The following is a 12,215-nucleotide window of genomic DNA, read 5'->3' as shown; positions in this document are numbered from 1 at the left end:
GGCATGCACCCAAAACAGAAAGCGCTTGTGGCCAATCGGATGCCGTCTAGGATGCGCTTTACGCCAGCCAGCCAATCGCGAAGCGCGGTGGGCGGGACTTCCCAAGGGCTGCCTGTACTGGTAGATAATAATTAGAGATTCGCCGAATCGATAGGATGTTTTTGTTTTTGCAGTCTAGTATCGCTGCTTAGCATTCTGTTATTTTTCCTTGAATCATTTTCAATTTCGTTTTTGAAAACAAAGCATGTTACACACAACTGTGTTGTGATTGGTTGGTTGAGGGCATGCCTCGTTTCTCTGTGTTTAATTAGGGGGATTACAATAAATAATAAATGCTTAGTGATTTTTACTTGCATTTGAAAGCACTACATTAATATATGGGTGACTGGGGCTAGTTGTCACACTTTTTATTGTAGCATATAGGGTATTTTTGCTGAATAGGCAATAATAAAGTCTTGGCCTTTACAATAAAGCTAGCCTATTCACATTTCCACAGTTATTGCTAAGGAAAAATACAGTTGATTTAACACGTTCACACAATAGCGGGGCATGTTGTCACAATGGAATTTAATAGGTTAATTTAAATTGTAACAGTTATAAAATACTCAAAAATAAAATGTTATGATATTAGAATTTTAGTTTGGAGGACAATTCACGAAAAAAAAATTGTTACACTTTCTTGAGAAAGCGAGCAATCAAGAAAAGGTTTTTGGTAAGGTGATACTAGATGAACATCAATTACAAACACTAATATACCAAAAGAGCTTTGATTATTATCATTACTTTAAATTATAAGTTGAACAACACGTCCTACTTCAAATCACAACTGTAAAGATATAGGCTGAAGAAAGTGTTGCAGTTGATGAAGCAGCTCAACTGCTTGCACTACATCTAGGATATACACGTGATGGTGTTGTGTCAGAAAGAACAAAGTATCAATAACCTGGAGATGAACCCATTTTCTTTCTTTTCTGTATAAAGCACACAACAAGAAGCAGCATCAGAAATTTAGGTTCTTGCTAGTTTTTGACTATTTTGGTGTTTATCTCATGGTGGTTAAATACATAAATAAAATCACATCAAATGCATGTCCCAGCAATCATAATTTATATCAAAATAATACACATATCATTATTTCATGTCACATAATTATTTTCCAGAGTGATATCATTGAACGGTACACCATTATCAATATCCACAATTTCATACACTGAGGTTAGAAGTTAAAACAATATATAGATTTAGAATATATATAGTTTAACGAAACAGTAAAATAATATAAGATTTAAAAATGCCACACCGAAATGAACATAATCCCAGTTATTACATTTGTAAACAAACATTTGCACCATTTGCTGTGAGAAAATCATTTCAGAAAGTGGCATCTCACATCAAACAGGCAGCATGATTTTCTGCTGCCTGTTTGCAGAACAGACTATGAATTGAACATTTTGACATTTTCTTTTACAATTAGTATTCAAGTTTCATCCAGGAATCGAGCAGTTGCTTATAACAATTTTCTCAGTTAAAAAGCCTCTGATTCATATAAAGTAAATCAATAAAATGCAGAATGTTTTGTACATGCATTCAATCTTGTCACACCAGTGCAAATATACATTTTCACATAACAACAGCATGTTGTTTGTAAAGATGAGAATATGAACAGTCACTTGCCTAGAAACATTCACTCACACACATACACACGCACGCACTACAATTCCAGGTTCTGTGAGAAATATGAAGAGAGTTCCAGAAACTGCAACAATTTCAGCACCGCATTTGTTTCATATAACAAGTTTCTCTTCAGATTTCACATAACATACAGTGTCTGATCTAGAATCAGCTCCTTCCTGCCCATATAAATGTATTAACCATTTTGGAAATGTAAAGGCTGGTCCTAATTCAGCGTTACACCAAGCACCAAATGTGAGGTTGCATCTGTTCATCTTGTTATGCATGCTAGCATCTTTTCCGTGTCTTTGTGGTGTCTTTGAGGACTATGTAAGGAAGCCCAATGGACCAGTTATTCCGTGGCCAGTACTGCAGGTCGGGTAGGGAATAAGGCATCTCCAGACTAGCGTCCAGGTAAGCGACCAAAGTACTAGCATAAGCGGTGGCCACCACAATCAGAATGTGCCTAAACAGAGAGGTAGAGAAAAACAGTATCTGGATAAGCATGACAATCCAAAAGTCTGAAAAATTAGGTTTAACCCTGTAAAACCTGATAAAATAATAAAAGCCATATACAATAAGTCAATAAGTCACAAAAATTTGTAAAGATTTCACTTCCCAGTAAAAAGACAACCTTAAAGGGGACCTATTATGCAAAAATCACTTTTATAAGGTGTTTGAACACAGTTGTGTGGCTGCAGTGTGTGAAAACATCCTGCCTATAATGGTAAAAATCCACCCACTCATTTTTTCATAATCTAAAAAATCATGAACAGTCTCTCAGAACGATTCTCCATCTGTTCACGTCACCGAGGGGAAAACGTCCCGCCCATTTGTGACATTGCCCTATAAGCATAGACACAGCCCTGAGTGACAAGCTGTGGTCCGCCTCCGCCATTAATGATTACTTGCTGTTGCTGCTGGAGATATACAATGTCAGCGCCAAAGAGGCATTTCAAGTGTTGTTTTTTGGGATGCACTAACGAACATAGGAGTCTCCATAGACTCCCTTCATCTGAGCCGCTGAGGACACTGTGGTTAAGTTTCATTGTCTAAGAAAATGTCCTGGAAAGAATCGGTAAAGTCCCCAATACGTGTAGGGATCAATACCAACGCTTCATGTGCTAACGTCTGCTCCAGACAAAGTAAGTATCATGCGTTTGTTTTCCAAATTGCCCTTCTGAAAGAGCTTCTTGGCACTCTGTAAGGCTAATGATGCTAAAGCTACCATTGTCTCTGTCTGTTTTCAATGGTGCTGTCTTCGTGAATGATCTTGAATAGGAATGTGGTAGTTAAAAGTTGCATATGAAAGCAATGTGACTCGATCGCTTGAGTTTGTTGAGCTGATAATCACGAGTGGGACTTATAAAGTTTGTGATAGCATGCCATGCACCATGAGACCAGCTATGTTGTTATTTTTATCCCGCCGTGCTCCCTGTCTGTGTAATTCATAAACGCAAATTTATTATGCACAATACAATCAGCTGACTGACTTTTAAACAGAGTACGTTTTCTGTAAAGATAACAGGCTTGTACTAATAGTTAAATGTTTATTTGCAAAGGCTAGCACTGCTAATGCGGAGCTCAAGCTCTTGAAGCTCCGCCCTCTTCTCTGGGAGCATGAGCTCATTTGCATTAAAGCAACATACTCAAAATCAGAGCGTTTTGGCTCACACCCTAAAAGTGGCAATTTTAACAAGCTATAAAAAATTATCTGTTGGGTATTTTGAGCTAAAACTTCACATACACACTCTGGGGATATCAGAGACTTATTTTACATCTTGTGAAAAGGAGCATAATAGGTCCCCTTTAAGGTGGACACGTTTACAATCAAACCAAAAGGCCTTTTAATTGCTATAAAAGTATCAATCAGACAACAGAAGGCATATAGAAGATTGAGTACACAACAGTGATAATTTAGAGGTCTTAGAATTTCACTTATCAAATATGATTTTGTAGGCTTTAGGGTTAAAATGTGCTCAACATACAGCGGGATATCATGGCTCACTCACCAGATACCGTGCAGATAACAGAAGTCCAGTTTCTGCCAGAAGCTGCAGCCAAAGCGATCGCTAATCCAGCAGGAGATAGCCAGAACCCACAGCCCAATGGACGCCCAGGCCAGACGCAGCACTCTCTCATCTGTGCAACTGTTGAGAAATAGATCCGTATTGAATGAGAGTGAAAAAAAGCAAGATAGAAAAACAAGAAATAAAAACAGATCTTGTATAGTAGCCTTTACAGTCTTAAAGTGGATAAACAGTAACGAAAGCAACATCTGAAAAAGTTTGAAGCAATGAATGCACACTTTACCTCCTTAATTGCACAAACAGAGAGTAGAGGATATGGATGGCGAAGCAGTTGAGAGCGTAGGCATTGGCTGTAGGTTTGAAAAAAGAGCAAAGAGTGCTTATGACAGTGATGATCAGGACCATATGACAGAAGGATTTCCTGAAAAAGAACAAAACAGAGAAGGACAGACCTAACTTTAGACTTTAGGGTGAAAAAGATCTTTCTCCATTGACAGCCAAGTCTCTTATGCTCACCAAAGAAGCATTTATTAGATCAAAAATACAGTAAAAACTGTAATATTGTGAAAAATTGTTACAATTTCAAATAACTATTTATTTAAATATATATTAAAACATAATTTATTCCTGTGATGGCAAAACTGATTTTTTTTTTTTTTTGCATTATTACTCCTGTCTTCAGTGTCACATGATCCTTCAGAAATCATTCTAAAATGCTGATTTGCTGCTCAATAAATATTTCTCATTATTTTCAATAATGAAAACAGTTGCTGGTTAATATTTTGGAAACAGCGATTCATTTTTTTCAGTATTGACAATTTATTTAAAAAATAAAAAATCTGTCTAAATATAATTAACTATTAATTGGATTTAAAAATACTGACCACCGCCAACATTTTAACAGTAGACATCAACATTTTTCTAAGTTTAAAACTTCATTTAATCTAGATATCAACCATTTAAATATTAATATAAGGCTGGTTGGACCCCACTGAGAAAGCTGTGGAAACCATCTCTCCCACAGTGAGATCAGAATATCATGCTGCAAGTTAAACAGGGTTACTGTTACACAAACTAAGGACTGTAAACAGATCCTTTAATTGCCCCTATTTTTACAGAACTGAAGACGCAGGGTTTTTTATTTAAGAGAAGGAAGACAAGTTCATGCCATTACATAGAAACAGACTGCATACATGGTACAGAATTTGCTACCTGTCCTTAATAAAAGAGGGGAAGTGTCTGCGCGGGAACCACAGGGAGTAGCCAAGAGCCAATACCCACAGGATTGACAGCTCATCCAGCAACTGGCCCATAAAACTCAGAGTCATGTGAAAATACATGGAGAAGATACCTGAAGAGAGAGAAACAGACCATGGTCAAAAGGGATGTGAATACAATTAAAGTTGACTTTAATAAGTTGACATGTGTAAGGTCGTGTAAATACCATAAAAACGGATTTATTGAGGCAACAGCATAAGAAAAAAACATGATTTTTGCATGTTTTTCCAATTTTGCTTTGCTTTGCTTTTAAACATTTATCTATATTGTCATCTTATTTATTGTGTGTATGTCTGACTGCATAGCCATTTTGAAAAATACAGGATAATTTTTTGAAATTATTATTTTTTTATTATTACTTATAATGCAAATTTAGAATACTTTTTATTTATTTTAAAATTTTAATGTTTTTTTCTCATTTCTAGTCTATTGATTTCCATGTAAACCCATTTTGTGAAAGTTACTAGCCTTTTGTAACTGGTATATACACACTTGTTGGCTCATTTTGCCACTAACATACAAAAACTGAAGCTGACATTTAATTCATTTGAATTAAATATAATGAATAAGTGGATTTCTATAAATTTGACCTGGCAATTGAAAAATACTGCCCTCTGCTGGATTATTAATGTAACAACCCCTAACAGATTGAACAGTCAAACCTACCTACAAAGACCATCATGATCCAGACCAGGTGCACAGCCAGGTTTCTTTCCTTGGCATATGGGTGTAGCAGGTAAAGCATTATGGGTGAGATCACAAAGAATATAAAATTGCTCATCTGAAAGGGGAAAAAACATATATTAGTGAATCAGGCAGACACAAACTCAAATCCTATCCCACAATGCCTCTAAATGTGGTTTTTGACTTCTACACATTTTGTAGTTGTTGTAACTAGTGTAGGATCACAAATAAAACCTGACTGGGCTAAACTGTACTGGATTCATTCTCTGTTGAGCACATGGATAGGTGTAACATTGTGCCTGAGTCACTGTAGATGTGTCATTAATGTGGGTGCAGTTTTTGGATGAAACCATGGCTCTTTGAGCATTATCGTATGGAGTCTGCAGCAATTAGCGTAGTTAACATTTAACAATGTCTTGAATAGGACTCTTCTAGTGTTAATGGCTGGATTGAGAATGATTCACAGTGACTAGAGTGTGAAAGGGATTTCCGACTCATCTGTAATGTTCGTACCGTGTTGAAATATTCCACAACATTCTCTGAATGTTTATAGTTGTCCTCACACCAGTCAACTTCAGAGCTCTCGTAGGCAAACACACCTGCCATTTTCTCAAAGGATGGGAATGACGGAGTCCCTGAGAGAAAGAGAGAGAGTGTTTTATAAATCACTGTAATGACACGTCAAAAATTCTGTGGCTTACACCTGCGTGTTAAAGAACAAAACACTTGCCATGGTGCTAAAGCTTGTTGTCGTTACAGGGAGGAGTATTCTATTGTGACAGAATGGAGCTATTGAACAAAAGGTAGATCTGTGCCTTTCTGGAGGCTCTAGTAGATTTGTAGGCATGCAAGCTTTATTAAAAGGATAAGGGGATGTTCACAAAGAACGCATTTTGTATTCCACTGCCCTGTTTTCTGCTGTTTTTTCATATAAACGTGTGGTAAATGGACACCTTAGGAGCCGTTCACACAGAACACATTTTTGCATTCTAATGTTTGATCATTGTGCTTGCGTCTTTCGCAGCATTTTGTGCATGACAGCATTCTAAAAATGCAGCGCTCAAGATGAAATGTGTTTTCTTAAATAAGCTTTTCGATGCAATCACATTTTAGCTGAATGGCCCCATTAGAGGCTATTCACACTAAACATGTTTTTGCGTTTAAAAATGTGAAATGTCAGAAAGTGAAATACAGAAGAAAAAAAAAAAGTTTATAACTCAGTAAGCTGCTGAAAAAGAAAAGATGAGAATGCAATGGTGAAACACATACGTTTACATATAATGTTTATGTACAATCATAGAAAAGCAGTACAGTGGAACGCAAAAACACGTTTTGTGTGAACGACCCCTTAAACCGTTTCGTTCCATATCTCAACTTTTTGCAGCCTCTCGCACAACAAAGCGTTCTAAAAATGCATCGCACAAGTTTCAATGAGTCCAAGTCCAGGGCAGTCAAACGGTTAATCGCGATTAATCACATCCAAAATAAAAGTTTGTGTTTACATAACAGATGTGTGTGTACTGTGTTATGTTATATATATATATATATATATATATATATATATATGCAATCACATACATGTATATATTTTAAAAATACTTACATTTATATATATTTAATATGATAAATAAATATAATCATTTTATATAAAACATTTTTTATTAAATATATTCATACATGTGTGTGTCTATTTATATACAAAATAAATATGCAAAGTACACACCCATATATTATGTAAAAACAAACTTTTATTTTGGATGCTATTAATCAAAAAACGCATCTCACCACCTTACATTTTTCATTCACTGCCATTTACGGTCTTGTTCTTTAACGCAAAAACTAATTCAGTGTGAACCAGGGCCTGTTCCATAAAAGAAGTTTATCAAATAAGCCAGGCTTATTTCAGTTAGTCTGACTTATTTTGAACCAAATCAACTGACAATAAGTCAGACTAACTGAAATAAACCTGGCTTATTTGGTAAACTTGTTTTATGAAACAGGCCACAGGTCCTATGTTGAACTGTTTCGATCGAAACTGCTGTTAACGAACAAGTGATTCAGTGACTCGTTCATATCACACAAAATGAATATTTTTAGTGAACAGATCAAACGATTAGACTCATTTTGAGACTGACAGGTTTCTCTTGCCTAAGCAGGTTTTGCATGCAAGTGTAGTAAAATTACTTCCGGTGACCCTACAACCCGCAGTTATTGTTGCCATATTAAACACCAGGGACCTCATGTATAAAACTCTCTTTCATCCTAAATGTGTACGACTGCACAAAAGCTAGATTTTACGTACGCACAAAAGTTTTCAGATTTATAAAAGCATGTGTACGCCAAAACATGCGCAAAAATTCCTTTATAAACCTAGGTCAGGGGAAGATTGTGCGTGGTTGCATCTCCACCCCGACTCCTCCCAGAAATCACCATATATGGAGCTTAGTTTACAACGCCTAGTTTTATGATGCATAACCTCATCTGCATATCATTTCCATGCAGATTCCCATCCACGTGACACCATGGTTAACACCATCAGGAAATATGAGATACGGACTAAATGCCATTTGTGCCACATTAATTTTTGTTAAGGGCAGTTGTGGCCTAATGGATAGAGAGTTGGACTTGTAACCTGAAGGTCGTGGGTTCGAGTCTCAGGTCCAGCAGGGATTGTAGGTGGGGAGTGAATAACCAACACTCTCTCCATCCTCAATACCACGACTGAGGTGAGACCCTTGAGCAAGGCACCGAACCCCCAACTGCTCCCCGGGCACCGGGTGTATACACTACTGTGTGTACACTTGGATGGGTCAAATGCAGAGCACAAATTCCGAGTATGGGTCACCATACTTGGTCACACACCACTTCCCTTTCCCTTTATTGCCAAAATCATCCAGAATGTTTTAGAATATATCAAAATATCCATAAAAACAAAACTGTTTAGTTCTCAAAAAAATATCCTATTTTAGAATATACTTGACCTCATTCTTTCAACTGACCAAATAGTATTTCAATTGTTTTAAACAACTCAATCAAATTGATGTAGTTTTGCTGAAAAGGTGAACATCTTTTAGCTATTTTTAGTGGAAACAGGTAAGCCATTTATTGCTGTGTAAATACAATTGTCTGACTCGTGCGTCACTGACAAAGTGTTTTAAAAAGGAAACAGGCAAATCTTTTTCCACCCCAAGTTTTATCCTTCAAATACAGTGGTATTTTTCATAATGTTGTGGAGATGCCTTCACACGACATCAACACCTCCGTGCAGCTGCGGTTGTTATTATTCAAACTGAACAATAGACCGCTCGACCACAGAATCCAGCAGTGTCCGCCATAATATCGAAGTATGTGTGCATCATTGATCATTGTTCTCGCTAAAAAATTCTCATAACATGAGATCCGCAGTTTAGTTTAAATATATGAATTATTATAGCACTCATCGCTGTCATTAAAACATTGCATGCCACAGGAAAAGTGATTAAGCGCATCAATTACAAATGTCTAAATTCATATAATTTTGGTTTAACTTCTGTGTAATGACTTTATGTAATTTCAGTGCTTATCTCGATTGATGAGAGTGGAATATTTAATGTAAATGTGCATATCGAAACGAAAACAGTTTAAAATAATTGTTTACTTCATTACTCCAGGAAAAAGAGTGAGAGCCTACATATTTACGCCAAGTTTTTTTTTTTTTTTTGTAATCCAGATATGTGCTTGGAAAACAGCGTACGCACATTTCTATGCCCATTTTGTGCGTACGCAGCGTTTATACATGAGGCCCCTGATGACCTTTTCTGAACTCACAAAGTTTTCAGTTAGCCAATGTCATATACTACAGTAATTTACAATTTATCTCGTTGTTGATTTACAGTGTATAACGATATGTCTGTCATTTTAAATCAATACTTATTTAAACAGGCTGTAGCCTAGTTGTAACTGAACATGAACAGTATGAAACCAACAAGATCATACAACCACATTTAACCACGGGATCTGTGGTCTTGTACGTATATCATTACCTCGCAGAGCACGGATCGTTCTGCAGGGAAAAGTCAATCCTCTGGATAATTAATTAATTGGTAGGGGAGCACAGCACCGACATACAGAGAAAGCTCTACAATAACCGAAACGCTTATGACTAACATGCTTATCTTATATAAACTCTCTCAAATCGATACAACCAAACGAACAGACGTTTAGATAAAAAGCAATAAACTATTGCTTACCTCTCCAAAACGCATCAACAGCGGCGCGCTCCATGTGTCCGGTTTAAGTAGGGGAGAAATGTCGCCGATCCTGTTACTCGGGTCTCGTTTTGTGACATCGCCTGGAGAGTTCAGGTGAAACTGAGCGAACGGTAGCATTCCTCATTGTGCCATTGTATACTGAAGCTGTCAGCTCGTTGCGGACCTGAAGCGCACCGTTTTACATGAGAATGGCTGGCATGCGCGCGCCTCCGGCAAGAGCTACAGCACAAGTTTAACTAGCTGAGGTCAGGTTTACCTGCACCTCACCTGTCGACTATTTGACGCCCATTCAACTCATTAACGGCCAAATATTTACAGTTTCAGTATTTAATGCCTTCACCTAAATTAACTTAGGCCTAGTTCAAATGAAAAAGGTGGCCTCAAACAGCAGCTCCCTTACAAAGGGTTACCATGGTGGTAAGTAGTTGCATTGTTTACTTGCCTACACTTGTTACTTTAAAAAAAAATCTATTTATTGCAAATTAAAGTATTGTACTATTTCTTTCACTTATTTTTTTTAAAGATTTTTATTCCCTTCATTTTACGTTTTTTATTTATTTTCTCCACACCCCATTAAGTGGCAATACATAAATAAATTCTAAATTATATGAGGTTGGATTCCATTTAGTCAATTGACAACTGTGTGTTAATAAATATGACTATATTTTTGTAAATATTAGTTAAATACTTCCTCTGTTGGGCCTAGTTTTAAGTGAAGTGAAGTGAAGTCACATACGGCCAAGTATGGTGACCCATACTTGGAATTCGTGCTCTGCATTTAACCCATCCAACGTGTACACACGCAGCAGTGAACACACACACGCAGCAGTGAACACACACACACCGTGAACACACACCCGGAGCAGTGGGCAGCCATTTATGCTGCGGCGCCCGGGGAGCAGTTGGGGGTTCGGTGCCTTGCTCAAGGGCACCTCAGTCGTGGTATTGAGGGTGGAGAGAGCGCTGGACATTCACTCCCCCCACCTACAATCTCTGCCGGCCCGAGACTCGAACCCGCAACCTTTGGATTACGAGTCCGACTCTCTAACCATTAGGCCTTCCTGCTGTTGGAAGTCGTGTTTTCTCCCTCATTCAGTTTTCTCCCTCATTCAGTTTTTCCATCCGTCTGTCACCTTTGGCTTGTTCACTGGAGGTTTGGGAGGCTCTGTTTTCTCCAGGCTGCTTTGGAACAATAGGTTATGTATTGTTAAAAGGGCTATACAAATAAATATAATTTAATTGAATTAAATCAAACAGAAACCAAGATTTATATTATGTTGGCTTGTATTGTATCCTGTACAAATATCCAAAAAGAAACAAAGATCTATTTTTAACCCAGAGGAACATATGAAACTGCTACAGTTACCACTCATTAACATGAGGATCACATGCAAATGTCCAGGCTTAAATCTGGATTTGTTTTTTTACACTCAGCAACATGCTGGTTTTTGCATAAATGTTTAGCATGGAAAATGAGGACTGACTCTCATAATGTTTCTTGTAGCATCTCTGTGCACCTGTCAGGGAGAACATTTTCAGTCTGAACTCACCTGCTCAACCATTCCTCCCACTCACCTGTGAAGAACACGTTTTTCTGTCATTCACCTTTTGTGCCAGGGACTAATAACCTCTATTCTACTGCAAATCCAATCCAAATATCATATCAAATGTGTGTACCACAGAAATTAGACAAGGGGGAAAGATAACAAGGAAAAACGCATTTCCATTGTAAAGTTATTAAAGGGATAGTTCACCCAAAAATGAAAATTCTGTCATTTACTCTCCCTTAAGTAGTTCCAAACCTGTATGAATATATGTTCTGCTGAACACAAAGGAAGATATTCTGAAGAATGTGGGAAACAGAGCAGTTCTGGGGCACCATTGACTTCCATAGTATTTTTTTTTCCCTACTATGGAAGTCAATGGTGCCCCAAAACAGCCTGGTTACAAACTTTCTTCAAAATATCTTCCTTTGGGTTCAGCAGAACAAAGACATTCATACAGGTTTGGAACTACTTGAGGGTGAGTAAATGATGACAGAATTTTTATTTTTGGGTAAACTATCCCTTTAAGGCTTTGCTCCAAGTTTTCACTGAAAAGTAATAACTACATACTTCCAGATGCAAACATGATCAGATTCTCCATTCAACGAAAATTGATCTGTCTTTTCATTCAAAATCCTAAATGATCACATTGTAATTGACATATTCCTTACTTTTAAGTGTATAATCACATTTGTGGCTAAAACATTAGGATATATATATATATATATATATATATATATATATATATATATATATAT

General features: G+C 37.1%; 1 protein-coding gene across 1 annotated transcript; it reads right to left on the bottom strand.

The window, feature by feature from the left end:
- Positions 1–1,091: 1,091 nt before the first annotated feature.
- Positions 1,092–9,926, bottom strand: LOC306849353 (alkaline ceramidase 1-like; the record flags this gene model as incomplete). Its single annotated transcript, XM_079384311.1, has 7 exons — positions 1,092–2,137; positions 3,684–3,821; positions 3,985–4,122; positions 4,914–5,052; positions 5,646–5,760; positions 6,177–6,298; positions 9,893–9,926. The coding sequence occupies 7 exons, from the start codon at positions 9,924–9,926 to the stop codon at positions 1,960–1,962; spliced, it is 864 nt and encodes a 287-aa protein (XP_079240437.1). The 3' UTR covers positions 1,092–1,959.
- Positions 9,927–12,215: the final 2,289 nt, after the last annotated feature.

The sequence above is a fragment of the Barbus barbus genome, assembly GCF_936440315.1.
Source record: "Barbus barbus genome assembly, chromosome: 29".
Classification (NCBI taxonomy): Eukaryota; Metazoa; Chordata; class Actinopteri; order Cypriniformes; family Cyprinidae; genus Barbus; species Barbus barbus.
This window is presented reverse-complemented; position numbering and strand designations above follow the sequence as displayed.